At 41.6% G+C, this 21408-nt stretch overlaps 1 protein-coding gene across 1 annotated transcript in view; it reads right to left on the bottom strand.

Moving 5' to 3' along the window:
• Positions 1-3500: 3500 nt before the first annotated feature.
• The window catches only part of SYT6 (synaptotagmin 6), a 37415-nt gene continuing 19507 nt past the window's right edge, over positions 3501-21408 (bottom strand). Inside the window, exons 2-7 of the mRNA XM_032203403.1 lie at positions 19990-20326; positions 17532-18090; positions 12303-12423; positions 10847-11018; positions 10032-10182; positions 3501-5091 (exon numbers count right to left, since the gene is read on the bottom strand). Coding sequence (XP_032059294.1) covers positions 5020-5091; positions 10032-10182; positions 10847-11018; positions 12303-12423; positions 17532-18090; positions 19990-20326 — 1412 coding nt within the window. The 3' untranslated portion in view covers positions 3501-5019. The remainder of the gene's footprint in view (positions 5092-10031; positions 10183-10846; positions 11019-12302; positions 12424-17531; positions 18091-19989; positions 20327-21408) is intronic.

Raw genomic sequence — 21408 nt, 5'->3', positions numbered from 1 at the left:
ACAGTTGCATCTGTAGAAACATGATGCTTTTGCTGGTTCACCCCTCCATGGCTTTGTGAAGTGTGACGAGCCTTTGGGCAGCCAAACATTGTTCTGGGAAGCAAATGGGGCTGCAAACAAAAGCCTGATGCAATCGTGTCCTTCAGCCCCTGAGCACAGTCTGCTTCCCTTGATGTGCCTCTGGCCACGGCACATGATCCCCTACACTCTGGCAAAGATCCTCCTAAGGCTGGGGGCAGGCAGAGCGATGCCAGCAGCCTTGTGGGACACACACAGTGTGAAGCAATTAGAGGTTCATTAGATAAAGCTGAAGCTACACGACAGGCAGTAAGCTCCTCCTGGTTTCTGTAACTGCTATGGCCTGGCAGACTGCACATCTCCGGCAGGTGGGGGCCATACCCAACAGCCAGACTGGTGCAACATGCTCAAGGGGAGAAGCACCAGGGCCTGTGGCAGCACCAAGCAGCCCTGGGTGGTGCTGCTGGGGCTGGGGAGGGGGCACATCGCTTTGTGCTCAGGGCTGAGGGGCTGGAGTGGTGGGCAGGGCAGCCCCACTGAGAGTCCCAGAGCACTATGAGCAGAGCAATGAGCAGCATCCTGCTTCATTTATGTGCACTATCCAAGAGCAGCGCTACAAGCTGACTTGATTTAAATAAATAAATAAATAAAAGTCATTATTCTGTCTAGCATGAAAAATAAATAAATAAATACAAATCTAAGGCGGTTTGAAATGGAGAGGGATGGGCAGCTGCGACCAGAGGGTTAGGAGTGGGTCTCTTACTTTGGAAGAAACTAACAATCCAGAAGGAAATTTCCTATGTGCCTTTGATGACTGGACTAATTTCCCAGTCATCGGTTCACTGTGGGATGCTCTGCTCCTCCGACTGCCCGGGCTCCCAGCACAGGCGGAGTCCTCTCTGCCACGCACCCCCATTCCCCATGGACACCTCCGTGGGGTGCGGCACTGGAACCCCAGCCCTGCTCCGTGTCACAGCTGCGCCCGGGTGACCCAGGAAGGGCTGCAGGGACCCTGGGCAGGGAGGAGCCCGGAGGATGGCACCCGGGGCTCAATGGGCTCTTTACCTGCCTAATCACATTTTTGCATTTTATTTCTGGTGCTGGAGCAACTCTTGTCTCCACTTGGCTTTGGTGCCGACTGTTTCCGTGGCAACAGAATATGCTCTAGGATTTGTGTTGAGCCATTCAAAGGTATTTTATTAGCTTTAATGAACTGTCTTTTTAATAGAAAACTACACTGGGTTTTTGAAATATATGTGCTGTAAATTCCTTATTTTTAATTACAAACATCATGACAACATAATATATATAACTATATTTGCATGACTAATGCACTGTTTTAAAATGTTTATATATAAAACAGTAAAATGTAATTACAAATTATCCCTGTGTTAAGTCCAGGAAAACAAAAGAAAACATTTCTTGAGCATTCAAGTGGCATTGCCACTGAAGGCTGACTGCAGCAGAAGTGTCATTAGCCAAGCAGTGTTACCAGGGATGCCTCCAGCACTTGGACAAAATCCATTTTTTCTAGGTTTGTGCATCTGCAAAGAAGAGCCAAGCTCCACTTCTCACAGTCTCACCTGCAGCACTGGCCTCTTGACAGCCCTGACTTTGGGGTGATGTTCATCCTGGCCAAAAAAAACAGGCTACGGCTCCTGCACAGCTCCTTTTCCATCGCAGCTTTCTTCTCAGTGCAGACATCAGAGCTTCACAGCAGCTGACCTCACTTTCCACTGTGTGTTTTTTCACATTTTTCTCTTATACCAAGTTATTTTGCTCTCAAATCAGTGGGTGGGAATTTGACTGTGGACAGTTCCTTGGCCCCATCTCTGTTCTCTTGTAATGAGCAGTCCAACATACCCGTGAGGATTCACGTTGCCCTGTGTCCCCATCATTAAACTAACAGTAATTAAGTGGCAGGCCTCGCTGCAGTGTCTCTTGCTTTTCCTACAGTCAGTCATTGTTCTATGAAACTGGAGACTGTGAGACTAAAATCAAAAAGAAAAGGAAGGTCTGGGAATGCTATCGTGTGTTTATTTTGTTTGCGTTACTCAGCATAAACCATTCATTTGTGGCTGCTTGCAGACTTTGCAAAGAGACCAACAACCAGCACTTGTGCAGGCTGTTCCATGGTATGTAGCCCTGAGGTGGTCCGCCTCATTTTGCTCGATAGTCATATAACTGCTGTGTGAGTTATTATATAATTAAGAGTAGCATGGAAAGAGGGAAGGAGTAATAAAGTCTGATTGAATTCTGGGATGGGGCTTGTGCCAGCTTCAGCTGTTTTCAGAGTTATAATCCTTCTTTAGATGAAAGAGAAGTATTTGTGCTTGTACAGGGTATCTAGTTTCCATTAGTGTGACCAATCTTCTTGAGTGGCTGTGCTGAGGTGATGACAAACACACAATGGTTTGATTATCCCCTTTTTGAGGGATGAGGCAAAATCTCAGCATTTAAAATATAAATGTAGGGGGTTTTGAGACATTGAGGAGTGGGTGTTTCTCACTAGCAAGAGATCCAGTTTTCCAGTAATGCAAGTGACAGTCAGTATTGAGTGGAAATTGATTATCTGTGTGAAGCAAGGATTAAAAATAGAAGCTTTGTGTCAAACCCCACATATGTTTTGACTAAATCCTTGATAACAAGAAGAATGGATAAAAGACAGAGAATATACAGAGAACACCAAAAAAAAAAAAAAACAATAAGCCAGAATTAAAGAAGAAAAAAAATTGAGTGGGTTAGTGCAATTAGAGACTGTTGAGTGCCATCTTCATATCCAGCTGGGGCTGCGGCAGCTTGCTCTGGGCACATCTTCCACTCTACACTTGTGTTACAGGTGCTTTGATCTACAAACCTGTAAGAGGCCTCCTCCTATTCATGACCCTAAAAACCTGAAGGCTCAGTCCAGCTCAGATCAAGTTTCAGGGGGACTGCAGTCAGCTTTTGAACCATCCACTGTAAACCGATTATTTGGGATGGTTAAGAACTCTTTCGTATAATAAGACTGGAATGTTCCCAGAAAGGATGAGTTGCCCTGGAAGTACTCAGTGGTGTCCTTTGGTAGAGGTACACAGTACTTCTCTTTATGCTGGAAAACTACTTTCACCAGTTTTCCTGGTACTACTTTTACTAGTTTCACCACTTTTCTGTTTAAATGGACTGTAAGCTCTTGGTTTTTCTTTCTTTTTTTTTTTTTTTTTTTTTTTCTTCTGTGACTATTACCCCAGCAGATCCCCAAAGAATGTACACAGCCTGTCCCAGGACAATCAAGCACTGATAGCCTAAGGAGTGTCTACTTCAAAATGTGTGGTCTGCCTTTGCAGCATCCCTTACCAAGTGAGGATGTGTTATCATCACCTTCAGTAACATCTGCTATGATTACTGTAACCATTTGAAATCACATAGCACGCGATTACTGCTTTTATGAGAGGAAGCATTTCACAAGGCAAGGCAAGAGTTACAAATAAAGTGATTTTATTGTTTCTGCTTCTATAGCACGTGGCACATAAAGAGAATTAAGACACAAGGTGTGACTAGAAGGTACGTATTTGTCCATCACTGAACTCATCTTACCCAGAAAATCAATGCAAATGAATATCCTTCTCTGCATTCATAACGGTTCTGATGTTCAGTGAAGGCTGATGCTGTGACATTTAGGAAAATGAAAACTGAAGTTGACCTGAAAATTGTGGCTGATGGATGCAGTTTCTGCTAACCTGATGTGAGGAGGAATGGCTGTCTCTCTAGCAAATTTCATTTTGACTCAAAACCTAAATATTTTAATTTATTTTGATTAATTTAATTAATTTAATTACAATGGAACAAATAGCACTAACATATTTAGCAACTCAGAGAAAAATCCAAGATGTAAAAGCATCCAGAATCTGCAGCTGTCTGATAAAGATCAGCTGAATTAGCTGTACTTGCAAAGCTAGTACATAGTGTTGTAACTTCATTTTTGGTCTCTGCAGCCAAGGAGCCAGGGAAGTTTCATTCTTCACAATTTGATCTTCCTCTGGGTCTTGGGCCTTAGAAACTTTATTCATTAAGGAAGTGCTGATTATTCAAGACAAAAGTGTGGAAGTTCTTCTACTATTATATTGTTTTTCTATATTTCCCTTTACCCTTTTGTTCACCCTTTATTACTAGGATGATGTAAGAAATAAAGATCTAGTGTTCATGCAAGAATTTCACCTATTTCTGTAACATCTTCTCCCCCTTCATTTCTGAGCTCCATTCATGACAACTCCAGTGCTCCATGTGATGTGGTGATGTTATGGGGGGTAATGACCAGCAGCTACAAAGGAAGTCTTAAGAAACTGTTCATGCAGGTAGCTCTAGGGAGACTTGAAATACAGAAATACAGTTCCACCCACACCCCTGCCCCACTCCCAAGGAACCAACAGCTTTTTCTTTTTATATATGACAAAAGGAATTTGGGATACACACTGCACACACTTCTAACAGCTCATGAACACCTCTACATGAACAGGAAACCTGTAAACACATTGCTGAATTTGGGCTGATCACAACAGTAAAGAGCTGCTCACAGACCAGAAGTCTTCTCAAGTCTTCCAGTTCTGTTCTTCTAAGCAGGCACAGACAGTGCAGCACAGCTGGTCCAGATGTCTCCTTTCCTGGCAAAGTGTGCTGTCTGTAGAAACTCAAAACATCTTTGCAATTTTCCAGCCTTCATACACATTAAAAAATATTTTACATCTTATTTTACAGACCAAATTTCCAGCTGTCTACTGAGCTTCTTCCTCTGGAAACAGGTCCGTACAGTAAAAGCCACAAAAAGAAACACATCACCTTGGGAGACATATTAGACAAAGACGTATTTGACCACAAAACGGGTTTCTGCCTTTACTTATGCGGGAACAACTAGGCTGGAAAGTCTCGCTGCAGCCACTGTCACTCAGCAACAAACTACTGAGACTGTAGGCCAAGTGCAAAAATAACTTGGTTTAGTCCTGTTTTTCTTGTTGCGCTGCTGTATCAGGGTGTGGGTGGTGGTTTAGGAGAGGGACAAGACCCCTGGCTGTCGAAGCTTGCTGCTCGGCCTTGCCACTGGTGGAAGAAAAAAGAATGAAAGCCTAAGCAGATGGGAGAGATCATTTGAAACTCTTACATCCATTTACCTTGTTCCCTATCTCCTCTTTTACAGTATCATCTGCTCCACAGCATGCTTCAACTCATTGAATGCCTGCATTTAGCCAGTCAGGAAGAATTACTGAATGCTCTATTCTATTACTTTGTAAATCAGTCCACAATTGTGAGGACTGATATCCCCTGCCCAAAAGAAAAATAAATAGTATCTATATACATTCTGTAGACAAAGTTTGCTCTTAGTTTACCTTTCCGCTGTTTCCTGGTTTAGTGTTGGTGGGTTTTGTTTGTTTGTTTGTTTTTAATAAATACTGAGTAATTGCAAAAAATGCTTTCCTGTATTGGAAAGTATTGGAATGGTAGTATTATTCCATAGAAGCTATGTCCACAGTGCCAGAGATATTTCTCAAAATGAAAATCAGATCAGAGTAGACAGAGCGAATATACTTTTTTTTTTTTTTTCCTTCCATACTTATGAGATCATAAATTATTAGTCATCTGCCTTGGGGGCTATTACTATAATTCAAAATCATTACTACTTAAGCTTTTGAGTACTTGCCCATCTCACCATCTTGTTTATTATATTCAAATGACAAATGATAGACATCTCCCAAAGACAACAAGAGGCATAATACTTCCACTGCTTCTTTATCCCCCAAATCAATTCCCTCCTCTCCTACATAAGCAAACTCTTTGCTAGATAACATTCACACTTTAGCGTATATGAATTTCACTTCTGTGGGTGAAAACTCATTAGGCAAATTGCACCAAACCAGTTCAAGTAGAACTAGTCATGGGAAAAGAGAAATCACAGCAATGCATCTTCTGCCAAGTCCTGAGCACACACATCACTGAGCTACAGAAAGAGTATCCAAACTACTGTGAAGAACACCCCGAGGGTGTGCAAAATGAAGTTTTTCAGACTCATGATAAATTCTGGGGAACTTGTTTCTCTGGTGACATGCACATTTTGTTAGGGGAAACATTTAACATCACAGACTGTATGCACAGTGCATGTGGCCCAAGTGGGGCTCAAACACTCCCAGAGTACCACTGCAGCTTAGACATGAAATCCAGGTACTTATTCTGCCAAGGGAGAGGCAATCATGAACCAGGCTGCAGACAGCACAACTCAGAAACTAGGAACAGCTCATGGGAAGTCAAACATGCCCAGAAGTCTGGAAGATGTCGGTTTTGCATATCTTTAAAGATAAATGGTTGTTCTTCATTATATCATGACAGCTCTCAGCAAAGTTGTCAGTTTTTTTTTCTGGAGAAATGCTTTAAACTAATAAATGCTCCCATGCCAAATGTCAGAGGTACTTGGCAACATCAAAGGCCTGTTTTGCATTGCACTGGTGATGCTACTCTGTGATATAAGTTGGAGTTTTTCTTTCATATACAACAAAGAAATTTCCAATGTTCAGAAGTCCCCTTCATAGTCTGGAAAGATACACTGTAATTTTCTCTATATTTTTTGTAAACACATCACTTAACCTGGCAGACTGATGTATTGATAAATGTAGAAGAAAGTAACAGCAACGAGCTTTCAGTCAGAGTAATTCCAAATGGCAAAAGCAAGTAGAATTCTAATCTCTGTTCACAAACTCTCCTTCTAAAAGTCAGTGTGAGGAGGATACTACTTAGAAGCCTGTAATTAATGATTCATTTGCACATGTTCCTTTTTAATGATGATGGTCATTAAAGAAGCACCGTCATTAAAGTTTGTTACTCACTGTTGATAAATATGGAGCAACCAAAGACATGAAATGTGACAAAAGAAAGCTTCCCTAAGGACTCCTGCAATGGAAGAAAAGCAAAACTGGCTCACAGATAAAAGACCCTAGCAACTCCTGCCACCCAGAAGCAGGGTTTTGGGGCTGCATTAGTACAGCTCAGCGGCTGGAGGAAAGGGGCTGCAGCGGAGCAGCCCTGTCCTTCAGGCACATCCTGGCACATGCAACAGTAGGGACCAAGAAGTGGGCTGGTTTGTCCTCACTGATGGAACACACTTCCCTGTTGACATTGTTCTTAATTGTAACTTCATCAGCATGTGTGATTTTGAGCTGTATTCAAAATACGGTGGAAGCCCCTTTTTTAGACAGAGCTTTTCCAAGAAATACCTGTCAGGGCACTATGTGTGTAGATCAGAAAACAAGTTCCAGATTCCCCATTCTTTCCTACATGTGTCTGCAGTTTAGAGCTATGTGATAAGAGGCCTCTCCTCTCATCAAGAGCATGAGGTATATATGACTGTGGAGAGGCATTGGAGAGAAGAAAGGGGGACTAAATAGCTCTGTATTCTCCAGGTTAATAGCTTCAGTGATCTGTTTCTCAACTTACACCTTTATAAAGACACTTCAAGACTGGTTTTCTTGGTTTCACTTTAAGATCAAGCACTCAATCAGGAAAGAAACAGACACACAGAAGAGGCTATTACTAATCACTGGAGCAAACAGAGAGCAGACAGTGAGGATCAACCAGAAAGTGAAGGCTGCGTTTGCTGGTCCCTGGCACCAAACACCCTTGGAGATGATGACAGTGGCTGCTGGGGATCCCAGCACAGACTGAACCACCCCACCGCAAAGACACAAGGGCCAAGGACAGGCACGGGGAGATGGCGGCTGCTGGGCCCACACCAGGGCTGTGCCAGACCCTGCTGCTGCCCGGAGGTCAGCCTGGTTGGGCTGGGTGGCCTCCACCTGCTGGGAACCTGGAGCTGCGTGATACAGGATACAAAGCCAAAACTACTTTTAAAAGATTCACAAACATATATGGAAAAGATGATGTGATTAATTGTAACCAACAAACAGCATTTTTTAATCTGCAGTATAGAGCTGCAGACAGCATTGCTAAAGCTGAAAAGGGCAAATAAACACAGGGACCATTTGCTTGCTGTCTCTGTGCACTGGCTTGTGGCAGAGATACCACAACAGATGATCAGAGTGTTTGTGCTTTTGTTTGTTTCTTTGTTTTTAAGGCAAGCTCCTGACCTGCGCACTGAGAGGTGAAATGATTCACTTGTATTTTACTGGGGCTCAGCAGTGACTTTTAAAGTATATTTTAAGTGGTGAGTCATCTTATGTCTTCCAGTTTCTCTAAATTTCTCATAATAATGATGTCCTTTTCTTTCCATTTATTCTCAAAAATTTTACAGGAGTCTTTCTTTCAAACTCCAGTTTTCATCTGAAAAATAGTGTAGTAAAGTCATATAAATGACAAATAGCAGAAGGATCTCCTGCCCCTGGATCAGAGTCGGCAGCTGGTGATGTGCCAAGGAGGTGCTACTGATGATATAGAATTGAGCTAACTAGTCAAATGATAAATCACTAAGCATTTATGCTAAAATGCAGCAGTCGCTGATCCCCAGCTCTCCGTGGCAGCATGAGATAGCATATGCTGCTTGTCCAAATAGTTATGACTCATGTGAAAGGTGCTAGTGTTTTAGCACGAAAAGCCTAATGAATGCCTGGTACTGCTCACCACCCAAAGGCAATATTATTGTTATACACAAATTCTACATTGCTTTAATTCTGTTTTGATTTATACCAGTTCTACACAACTGATCCTGGATCATTTCTCCTTATTTACAGTGGTGCAATATGAGCTCATGAATGATCTCATACAACTGAGTGTGGATTGTTACATTTCTGTTATCTGATATTCTCCACTGTGCCTTAAAATAAAATATTTAATTGCTAAGTTCCCCTACAAGGTGTAAGTGGAGCTGGGTCCAGGAAGAGAGGAAATTCCTCTGATTAGTCATGGCTCTGGGCAGCATCCTGCAGTCATGTTTCAGCTGGGATAGAGAAAGGCCACTAAGGGAAAGAGCAAGAATGAAAATTGCTGCAGAGATCTGCTAGGTGCTGGCTGGCCTCTGACTCACACAGTAGCTGCTTACAAGTGCTTGGAGAAAGAAAGAAACCAGCACATGAAACAGACCTGCCTGTGGTATGGGCAAATTCAAATTTTAGAAACTAGCCTGATAAGAGTTGAGATGGAACATACTGAGCACAAACTGTATTCTTGTTAGAGGAAAGACCAGATTTCTAAGAAAAATAGAGCCTACTGGTTTTGACTACAATAGTGGACTGCCATGGCTAGAGCTCAGTATCTGAACTTCAAAGAGAAAATAAGGTAATCTTTGCTATGAATTTAGTCTGTGGCTTTGAAAGACATGTTTCCTTAACCCCAGTTACAGGTTTAATTGCTTTTATTTTACCACTGCTGGTCACAGATGCTGGCTTTATTTTCATACCTGAAGTGTCAATAATATGAGTGCCATTCTTCAAATTTCTCTCCTCCAGAATTTATGAGCTAAATAAGACATAAAGCAGACAACTCCATAGGAGTGTAAGAAAATGGAGTGCAAGGAGGAAGAAAATTCTAGAGGAGGTCCAAATGGCACTCAGGCTTTTCAGGCCTATTTCATCATCTGAGGCTGCATCAAATGAATCTCTTTCTCTGGAAATGCCTACAGCAATTATATTTGTTATATCTATTCTCCCTCAAAGGCTTGGAGATGAGTCAACAAAAAAATCTTTTAGGATGAAAAATTGTAACTTGAATTATTCGATATCCCTGGACACTTTGTTCTGCAATCAGAACAGCTTTTGCTTTCCTTACCACTCTGTCTTCTATAAAACAAAAAAACAAAGAAACAAAACCCCACAGAAACTGTCACATCTGTAAATACAATCCCTTTCATTCTTGCTTGCAAGCTCAAGAAACTATTTCAAGATGATACAGAGGTGTTCATTTTCTAGAGTTCATTTCTGGTGAGAACATTCCCTCAGCTTTTGTCAGGAACTCCCAGGTGAGAGTAACTCCTCTCTGAAAGCCCTGAAACAGCTCAGCCATGCACAATATATGCATTAAAAGGAAAGAATAGTGCTACACACCTCTTTGAAAGACTTCTTTACCTCCACTAATGGATGCCAGTGTGCAATGGGCTTGCGTGGGTATGCCAGCATCTCATTCCAGTGGTCTCTGCCAAGTCCTTCAGCATTGACTCCCACACGGCAAACCCCAATGATCTCATTATGACCCACTCTGAAGAAAAATAGGAAAGCAACACAATTATCTCTTGCTCAGAATGCCGTGCACAATCAAACCGAGACTTCTGACCCGTGTTATCAGAGCACCATGAGACATGGTGCCAGTGAACATGGGACCTGCATGATACCTGCACTGCAACAGCAAGATCTGGCCTTATGCTGTTTGTGCATGCTGCTCTCAGAACAGCAAGTCCCTGTCACTACCAGAAACAGTTATAAAACCTTTAAAATGATTTGAAGTATAGATCAGTCCTGATACAGAATCTGAAAGCATGTGTCATGTAGTGGTGTACACCAAGAATAAGAACAAGTTCAGTAATAGATAATTCATACACCTATCACTGCTCTGAGTGAAGCCATTTGCTTTCTAAAACTGGATGATGAATTGCAGGACAAGTAAATAGCAAAGGGACACACACTACTCACTGAAGAAAATGCCATAAAGCAAAGGATCCGTTTTACCATAGGTAGTATTTTAGCAGCTAATTATCCATGATCATAAGTATACATGGCTCTTTAACAGTAAGTCACTAGAGACAGATTTATGCCAGACAGCAATGCAATCAAGGTTGTGATAGTAAGGAAAATTACTATTGAGCAGAAAACCTGTGCCCAATGGGATTTTTTTCCTCTCCTGTTCTCCAGAGTCTCCCACCTACCTATCATAATCCATGACAGAGATAAGTAGACTGACTTGATCCATATTCTCTGGAGGAATGTCAAAGATTATTGCTTCATTGTAAGTGGGATTAAGTGTGTTTTTCTTTATGGTGGTTTTCTTCTTTTTCAGTCTTCGCCCATCACAGAGCAAAGACACTTTGACATATGGATCTGAGAAGAAGAGAGAGGAGAAAGCCTTCTGTTTATGGAGATTTATTTTGTTACCTTTACTATATAGAAACAGCACTTTCCAAGGATAGACTTTAAATTATTGTCAGCCAAAGACTCTCCTCAAATGTATTTTTAGAAAAAAAAGGATGTTTCTGTACCAGTAGAATCCACAATTCCTTGTACTGGTATGAATGCTGACCAACCTCACGCCCCTGCAGAGGGGCTAGACTAGATGTTCTTTAAAGGTCCCTTCCAACCCCAAGCACTCTACAGTTCTGTGAGGTTCAGGCACTGAAGAACCATCACTGCAGATTTCTCAGAAGGAAAAAAAAATCAGCTGTTTCTATCAGTGGTAAGGGTTTGCAAGTATACGAAGGCCACATCTTAAACCTAGAGCCAATATTCATCTGATGTTGATAGTGGGCACTGGGCACTCAGGCATTAATTGCATGGACACAGAAAGCAATCCTATTGCTTTCTGTGAAGCAAAACTGGAACTTCTTCAAAATTTGCCTAAGAACAAAATGTAATGCAGAATTTTGAGGATCAAAACTGGAAGAGGAGGTTATTTTACAGCCATCTTTTTCTATCCATTTGTTAAAATTATGGAGCAGAGTTACAGCGAATAGAGGAATTTTAAAAACCATTTTCCAGTTGTTAGAGAGCAGAAAAAGAAGGTATTAGGGCAGCTCTACCTTGCATGCTTTCTACTGGCTGACCATGGCAGAATGCACTTTAGATACAAACAGCTTCTGTTTGTTATATTGGCTGCTTGGGCAATTTCAATGCATTTTGAAGTGGCACTAAACCTGCAGCATATTATTACAGAAATGCTGAGCTGGCTTTATCTGAAGTCTTAATCCTCAGACTTTTCAAATGGCATCAAGCTCCAGCTAAGCAGAAATGTTTTCTGCAAAGATCTTTTACTGTACTGTTTCTGTATTTTACACAAGTTGTTGATGAAATTCAAATACTATGACATTGATCTCTGGAAAAGAAACTGCTTTTCATGTAGAACACCAGTCCACTGGCAGTCTCCTTGAACAGCACATTCAGATATAGAAACATCTTCCCTGGATTTATGCCCTTGGGAATGTGTTGAATAGATAATTCTACTTTTAAAATTTTGTGCATACTTAAAGCATGCACAAAACTTTGCCACGTATTTCAGTGATGACACATTTAGCACCAAGAGACATATGCCCACTATCCACTGATGCTATCTCAAGGGAGGAGGGGGAAATGTGGATGCAATGGGGCCCTTCTCAGTGATCAGGCACCTACCTGAGTATCCAGTGATATCCATAGCTTTGAGATTCCTGCATTTAATGACTGTTAAGGTGAGGCGACCTGCAGTTGGCAAATAACAAAGGGAAAACATGATCTCTCCCAGGTCCACGCTTTCCTTCAATAAAACAGAGAACACATTATATTGGAAATGTTCAAGAATCAGTTAGGCTGCCTCCACGCTCTGACACAATGCTTTGTGCAGGATTCATGTAGCATTCACACTAAAACAGGCTTTTCTCTACGCTGTCATTTTTCAGCAAATTACACTTTACTATATGGTGGTGCCATAGAATTTATTTTTCAGCATATTCCAACATTATTTGGCTAAAAATGAATATAGGGAACAGGAAAAAGTGTGTCCAAATGTTACAGCTTCAAATCATAGTTAAGGATAATCTTCCACTGCCTCAGTGGAGTGTGCATTTTCCATTACTACATTACAGCTAATGTACTCCTCTTTTTCTGCTCCATTGCTTACACAGAAGTGGCACCTGACACCAAATAAAGACCATTAAAGAAATTACAGTAGTATCAAGCTTGGCTGGAATGTACAGTATATATCTTTTTGTGTCAAATGCATGACTCTAACACCTATTTCCACAATTAGAGAAATACAAAACAAACAAAGGACAATACAGAGCAAGATCACAGAAAGGTGAGACCTTACCAGGCATCAGAGCCGTAATTTTCTACTTGTACAGTGCAACAAATGCAATGAGGGACTTTATAGTGCATCCAGTGCCAGTGGTTCACCACAGAGAAACTCAGTACTAGAGATTTACAGACTTTGATAATGCCTAACATTTCAGAAGAGGATAGTGATAATTCTGAGTAACGTGGTGATTTTCTCTGAAGTAGAGCATGCATTTCTGGGTGGTTAAACACCAGAGGGACAGCACTTTCTTTCAGAAGAGAATTGTGAAGGACCCCATTTAGCAGAAACTGAGCTTTTGGGTTTGACATGTTTGGAGCACCAACCTTTTTGACTTTCCTTCAAAGAGCTAACAAACAACAGGATTAATATGTGTATAAATAGTGAAATAACCTGCAGATGGCACTCAGAAACATTCATTACTTTCTGGACTATGAAGAGACCAATACAACTAACTTACTCTTTCGGTGCTCTGTGAGACAACTTCTACACATAGCACACATAGCCCTTAGCACCTCTTGTATATGCAACCTTCTCTATTACATCTCCTAAAAGCCCTTTCTATCATTGCCTTACTCATGACAATTTGGGAAAAAAGTAAACCAAAAAGTAAGATTATAAACAGTACTGGTATTATTTAAGCAACTGGAACGCATTAGCATCTGAAGTAAACAGAAAGATTTCCAAATACCTTCCAAAAATGGTTTTTAAAAGTATTTTATTTTGTATATAGATATCCCACACCTGTAGAGCAAACCACCTATTTATTTCTGGAAGCAGAGCATCATTTCAATATGATATAAGGATATGATGAAAATAAATTGTAGCTGTGAGTAGTAGAGAGATGGAACTGCAAAGATAAGTAAATGCATTGGGCACTTTCAGTTTTGCTAAGTATTGGGAGAATAGATCTTATTGATGGATGAGATTTTTGCCAAATTATTTCCTTCTCATTCTCTGGTGAGGCAAAGATCAGATATTTATTCCACTTAGACATTCAGAATACTAATGAGTGATATATAAAAGTTTTGATTCTTGACAGAGACTTCACTTGGCTTTCAAAGAAATTGAAAATCTTCTCAAGCATAGAGTGTACAAAAGAAATAAGTGGCACCCAAATGTTTTCTGTACAGAGAAATGTATGACTAGACTTGTAAGTATCTAAACAAACATCCCAGAAGGTTACAGCTTGCTGGTAAATATGAATTTAATACTCTTATCCACTCAGAGTTCCTGCTCTGATCTCTTGCTTGCCTCAAAACAAACAAACAAACAAACAGAAACAATGGCATCCTAAACAGCTTTCTTTTCGATACAACAAAATTATCTGAGTCACAATCTCATTGTCTGTGATCAGTAATGAAATATATGAAAACAGATACAGAGTTATTATTCCTCTAGTACCTTATTAAGGTATCAGGATGTTTTTCAGCACATACTATACAGCTTTTAGAACCATTGCATCTTCTTATTCTTGACCAAATTCCAGCTAATTCTATTCATGAGCTCAGGCAGGCAGCTTGAAGACTGTGTGTGCTCTAAGCCGGACAGCTGCCTTTGAGGCAGAGCATGTTTAAACGCTGTCACTAAGTGCTGTGAAGTGGCTGTCACGTTTACTTCAGCTGTCCTCTGGTGTCCTTTGCATCCCATGAGCTGAGCTGCCCCTTGCCCTTACTGCCCAACCCACATCTCAGGCCATCCCATGCCTGAGGACTCCTCTCCATGGCCCTTGGATGAGCCCAGCATTAGCCACAATGGACCGGGGCTGCGCACACAGAGGAGTCAGTGTCAGTGGTGTCGGTGTTGGTGTCACTGTCAGTGTCATGGGGCTGCCTGCAAATGGATACAAGCTCTTCAGTGCAGCCAATTTTCAGAGAGCAGGGAGCTCAGTATTTTATTGAGCTTTATTCATTTAGTGTCTTAAAATGACCACTCAGAAAATTTGTTCCCGAAATTACCATTTGTTTTTTAAAACATAGCACTTCTTGTTACCTTGATAGGTATTCTTCCTCTTATAAGATGAATTGCATTGCATAACAAAGAACCTGAATAAATAACAGCACTGAGGAGGCACTCAGTAATGAGTGTCTGGAATCTGCATTGAAAACATTGCTAGTGCATCAAAACTGAGCTTGAAGATAGTGATTTCATCTCTGCACTGAAGTGCCCCTGGCTCCAATTAGACACTGCATCTACCAGTCTTAGATACAGACGTTATTGATAGTAGAAAAAAAAATAAAATAAATATTGTGAAACTATAGTTAGAAATGATTATTCTGTTACCGAAGAAATGAGCATCTGCATCTCACTCTGTGTGCCGGCTGTGCTGGCTGCTCTACAATGCAACAATTATGCATTCAGACAACACACTGGGTTGGGTCTACTCTTTCATATGTTATTTGGTTTGTGTTGGCTTGGGAGCAGCTAGGGAGGGACACAGTTGCCAGAAGAGGTCCATATTATATCTTGAGAACACCCTATGGGCATCACATAACCTTCTATTCCTCTCCTTGCGCTGAGAGATCTATTCAGAATAAAAAATTAACGTAAATTGTTCTTTGACCTCACTGTATCAGGTCAAGAGATTTTTCTTTGTGACCATAAATACAGCCAAGTAAAACGTGTCCTGTGTGTACATTATTTTATAGCAGATTATAGATATTGGGACATTTCCAAAATTCATATCAGCAGCTCTTAGGAAATAATGGAAGCTCTGAATCAATAACCTTTGCAGAATTGAAACCAAAAATGTTTCACTGATTCACAAGCTGTACAATCATTAATTAAATAGTTGAGTGCTAGCTATTTGAACAGTTTAAGTGTGTTCCTATCTTCTTACCCTCAAGATTGATCTAATATATTATTAGCTACCCAAAGCTTTCCTTAGATATTATAAAAACCCTTCTCATTTTTGATTAAACAGAAACGTCCTTGAGTGTGTTACAACTGGCTGAGATGTACCAATATTGGCACATTCATTCCCAAAGAATGGCACAGAGGGAATGAGGGGACAGAGCCAAAAACAACACCTGATGTTTCTGTAGAAGCTTTGCAAAACTGCTGCACATTGCTTCTTGGGTGTGGTATTGGCTCTGCTCTTCTCACATACAATACATCTTATTTGGAGGCTCTTCCCTCAACAGCCCTTCTGTTGGTGTCTCTCCACCTGGTTTTTGTAGCTTTTTTCCCCATAGCATTATTTCTCTTGGTCAGCTTGACCAATAGCATCGGCTATTTCTTACTGAACAATCCCAGAAAAAGACAGAACATACACAGGTCAAAAATTGCATAACCTTCTCCTAAAGCTTCATATTCTATATTTTACATGTTTTTCCTCTAGTGAAACCAAGTGTTTTCCATCCCTGTTTCACTCCTGGCCACAGGTCTCTTCCTTTTGTAGCCTTCAAGAAACCTTTAGAAGCTGGTTGCAGGCAGAGGCAGACATCTCACCCTAGGGGCACACCGGGCCTGCACCCTGCTCACACCCAGCACTCCCCAGCACTGCGAGTCTTGGCCATGGCACCAGAGCTCAGGACAGGGCTGTGCATACATGTCAGACTTTCAGCTCTTTAACAAAGGATCTAAGCCAAGGTTATGAACACCCAGCAAAGAAAGAACAAGCACTAACAGCAGTGGCCACATGGTACAACTGGTGAGGACTGTGGGACAGAGAAAAAAGGTGCAGATTTTGCAAGTCATGTGGCCATGCCAGTCACTTGCAAAGATTCGACAGGACCCATGCTTTCAGGCACATGGATGAGGACATCTCACATTCCAGTCTGAGAAATAACAACATGAAGACGATGACTGACTTGGTGTCCAACTGCAAAGCAGGTCAATCATTGCCTTCAGAAGCAGCAAAGTCATCCTGGGAGGATAGTGTACAAGTAGCTATTATGTAGAGGTTAATGTCATTGCTTGTGCACTGAGACCAAGGTGAGAAGGTGGTTTCTCCTGCCAGTTCTAACCTGAGTCTGCAGTACAGGAAGTGTCTAGAACATTTCCTTCTCTGATGTTTGGTTTCTCTTTCAGAGAGAATTCAACAGAACTGCTAAAAGACCCTCATCAAGCTCTGACATAAGTTCCAGTAACACATAATCATGTTCTCAGTATAGTGAAGCCCTGTACAGCTGACAGGTCAGTAGTGCCCCTGCAGAACTATTTCTTGCTCTTTATCCTGTGCATATGGCAGACATCCAGACCCCAAGACCCTTCACATGACAAACAGATGCCAAACAGGGAACTTAACCCCTCATTCCAGCTTTTATCAAACCTGGTGTCAATGAGACTCAGTGTAGGTGAGATAACATCAAGTCACTATCAAGGGGATGAAATTCCAGCAAACCAGGAATCTGGTAATGCTGGCAAGCTTCTACATACAAAATTCTTTTCCACCCCTGTATGCGATTGCTGTAGGTTCCCAGGGCTAACGGTAGCATCTGCAAAACACCCGTCAGCTGGCAGCTGCACAGGACTTACCACTTCAGGCAGTTCAGCCAAAAGAAGCAGGCCAACCCATCCCACCCTGCAGCGCTGCCTGGGCAGGGACCACCCCCATAACAGATACTCACCGCTGTCGCATACTGAATGTCCTTCCAGATGGAAGTCTCCCGGGAGAGGTCTGAGGCCTCAAACAGGTTCTCCAAGATAACTTCTCCTATCATGTCATGTCTGGAGAACCTGTCAAAGTCAAAGACACTCAGGTGGAGCTTCCTACTTGCCAGCTCCTCATGGGGCACAGGGAAGTGGAAGGACTCATCAAAGGTGGGGTTCAGAGTCTTCCTGTGGACTCGTGTCTGGAACTTGCGCTTTCTGTCAGGCAGGAGGTAGATCTTCACATAGGGATCTGAGCTGCCACAGAAATCTTTGGCTGGCAAATCAAAAGCCCTGAGAATTCGGACAGTCAGTGTCTCATTCTCATAGTCGTACTTGAGTGTGAAGTTAATTTTTCCACAGGTTTTTGCTGCCTCTTTTTGGGGGTCCTCAGAGTCAACAGATTTTTGCTTATAGAGTTCAGGCTTAATGCGGCCTATGCTGGTTGGCTGCTCAGCGACAGCAGGTGGGTCCATGCCATAGTCCATGCTGGATACATGCATTTGCCGAGGAAGGTGCCTTTTGAAGGAGATGTGCCTGCAGAAGGAAGAGAGGACAGCTGCATGTTTTTCCAACGACTTTCCTTTCCTTTTCTCCTGAACTACTAAAAGTAGGAAAGCAGGGAGAGCACAAGAATGAGTACAGGTGAATGAGAGGTGATTTTGACCTCTGCTATGGAGAATGAACACTGAATGACAACTTCCAGTGGTCAGAGGAACTAGTCCAGCAAATTTCCTGTCACAGTATTTGCTGCAAGCTGCAGTTTTTCACTTGTTACACAAGTAACAGCCCACAGCTAAATATATGAGACCAAACAACTCCTTAACTAAGCTACAGACAACCCAGTGTGGGGACTTTTTCTCCCCATCAGTCCTTAAAATTCCAAGACACTGGCACTAAGTTTCTCTCAAGAAAACAAACAAACAACAACAAAAAGTAGATCTTTTAAAGTGAGAAAAACACTACCAGCTCAAAAAGTTAGGTTTTGTTCTGGGTGTTGCTGCTTTCAAACTTTGCTAACAGACTCTCCTCCAAAAATGATAGATAACTCTTGACAGACAGAAATGCGCAGCCTCATCTGGAAGTTGTCTCTTGCCTTGAGCTCCCCTTCAACACAAGTAAAACTTTACACAAGCAAAGCTTTATCTAAGTGAAGCAGAAATGCTTTATGTGGACTTTAAAATATTTCAGATTATCTGGTGTTTACAAGAAATCTATGGAGTTATTTAACCATACTAATAACTTGTAGAGCCAGAGAATTAGCTTTTGGTGATATGTGGTGCTCAGAGACCCCACTCCTTTTTGGCAGGTTCCTCAAAGGCATTCTGGGCTGGGCTGAGTCAGAGTCCAGACTGCACAAGGATGTTCCCCAATATCCTTGGGTCTGGTTGTCTCCTGTAGTTCATGCCAGGCTCAGTTGTGTGAGAAAGTGGGTTTGACACCTTCTGATGTACAAACAAGTCCTGCTTCATTTGTCATGATTCAGACAAACTAAGTTGTTGTGTTTTTTTTTTTTCTCCTCCCAAATTGGAAAGGTGCAAAAAAAACAAAACAAAAACAAACAAAAACAAACAAAAACAAAAACAAAAACCAAAAAAAAAAAAAAAAAAAAAAAAAACAGAATGAGCATGTGCATGACAGAGAGACAATCAGCAGTTCAAAAAGTAGTGCTATTTAAATAAAAAGGTATTTTATTGTACTGCAGACAATTTTTCTGAGCTATGGTTGTCTTCACAGTTATATGTACTCTCTTACACATCATAGTCATGGCCAACAAAGCAAGCAGAAGTGTTGGGACACAGCCAGGCAATCACTGTTTCCTGTCCTAGATTCACAGCCTTCTGTGTCAAGGAAGAGGTACCGTATTTCTCAGTGTTTTTGCAGAGGTGTCCCAAGGTTCACACAGTCTTATCCTAAATTTAACAAACATGATGCTTTAATCTCTGTCCCTGTCTGACAGAGATGCACATTGATCACCAGCACTGAATACAGCTCATGCTAAGCTTCGACAGTGAGCAATACATTGATTCTGCTTATCTAATTGTTTCTGCAATGAGCCACAAAGAGAGAGCAAAAAGGTCTGAGTCTGTCTGACTACATAGCATCATTGATACTCCAGTCTGCTGTTCATGTTGTAATAAAATTAAAGTGGCCAAAGCATACTGACAGCTTGACACAATGAGGTCAAGTCACGGTAATAGGGTTTGAAAACTTTATTTATTTATTTATTTATTTAAACAGCCCACAGTAAACTAGCCTTAATACATTGATTGGTTCATGCTGAATCTTTAGAAAGTAATCCAGCATGTGGGTGGGCATGTTTTTTTGGCCTCCCTGAAGACATCTGAACATTAGGATCAATTCAACATTCTCCCCCCCCCCACAGCCAGCTTCACCTAGGCACAGCACCTCCCGCAGAGCGCTGCGCCCACGCACCTGGTAGAAGATGCAGGCTCAGTTGTTTGCCTCTGGATCCGTGTACGCCGCATGATGTGGTCCTTCATGGACATCTGGACCTCTGCGGGGATGTCTGGTGAAGTGTGGCTGATCTTCACAGCTGCCTCCAGGAAACTTATGGTACCCGTGTCCTTCAGCTTGTCTGCCATGTTCTCCTTATTACAGACTGCCTCACTCTGCAAGACGGCCAGGTTAGAGGAAATGGCCTTATTCCTCCAGGGAACCCAGCACAGCTTCCAAAAGAGAAACAGAAAAACTGCCACCAGGGCCAGTCCACATACAACAACTATCACCGCGAGGAGGCTGACGGAGAGCTCTACAGAGGGAGAGAAGGCAACAGTGACAGGGAGAGGGGAGGAATGGGAAAGAAGAAAAGAAAGGAAAAGAAAGATGGTGAGAAAGCCATAAGTAAAGTGAAGAACTGCTCTAAAGCCACATATATCATGCCTAATGGAGAGCTTTTAGCAGGTCTGCAAGTGAGAGTCAAATCAAAGTGTGCATCCCAGGACCACTGCGTGCCTCAAACACATCTGGGGAGAAAAGGGCATCTCCAGATGACCAGAGTTAGGAATTTTTATACTGTGATGCTTAGCTTGGCTATAAAATACCATCCTGGGTTTCTCTTGTGGCATTGGCAAATGACTGAGCCTCAGTCTGAGCAGAATTGCAGAACTGAATGATAGAAAAGCAAGTTCCAGTGCCATCCTGGCAGAAAATGCCTTTTTGCTTCATAACACAGGTGTTCAGACACTGCATTAAAAACAAAAACAAAAACAAAAACATGATCCTGGAAGCAGATTTTTGTTTTACTAGTAACACTAGCTTCTTCCCCAGCTGTGCCCAAAGAGAATAAAAAGTAAATAAAAATAAATAAATAAAAAACACAAGCTGCTGATGCAGTGAAACCAAATATAGAAGAACACTGTACAGAAAGTAATACACATGCTTCCTTATTCTGAATAGCACAGAATCTATGAATGTTCTCTGACTTTCTGAGTCATTTTATCTCCTACAATAAGTATTTCAGTATTTCAGTCTTTTCTGGAGTGGAAAGAGCTTCCATACCTACAGGAGAAGAATTAGGAAATCCTTATATATATCAGATCTTGGCTGTGAGATGATTCACAGCAATTCAAAGAGAGAAAATATTAGCTATTTTTAATTCCTTTCTTACCATGTTTTAATTCCCAAATCCCTGCTCAAACCATAATTCCAAGAGTTTGAAATACCTAAAAATACCATCTCCTGGAGAAGAAGACAAATTTTGTACTGCAATTATGTCTGCAGTGTCAGGACTATGGAAAATTCAATCACAGACTGGTTTGAATTCAAGGAAAATTCTTTGCTGTGCTACTTGCAGTGACCAGTAAAGCTATGCTCCTCGTTTATGTAAGTGCA

This window comes from Aythya fuligula, chromosome 25 (genome assembly GCF_009819795.1).
Source record: "Aythya fuligula isolate bAytFul2 chromosome 25, bAytFul2.pri, whole genome shotgun sequence".
Lineage (NCBI taxonomy): Eukaryota > Metazoa > Chordata > Aves > Anseriformes > Anatidae > Aythya > Aythya fuligula.
The sequence above is the reverse complement of the archived record's forward strand: the minus strand, read 5'-3'. Positions and strand labels throughout refer to the sequence as shown.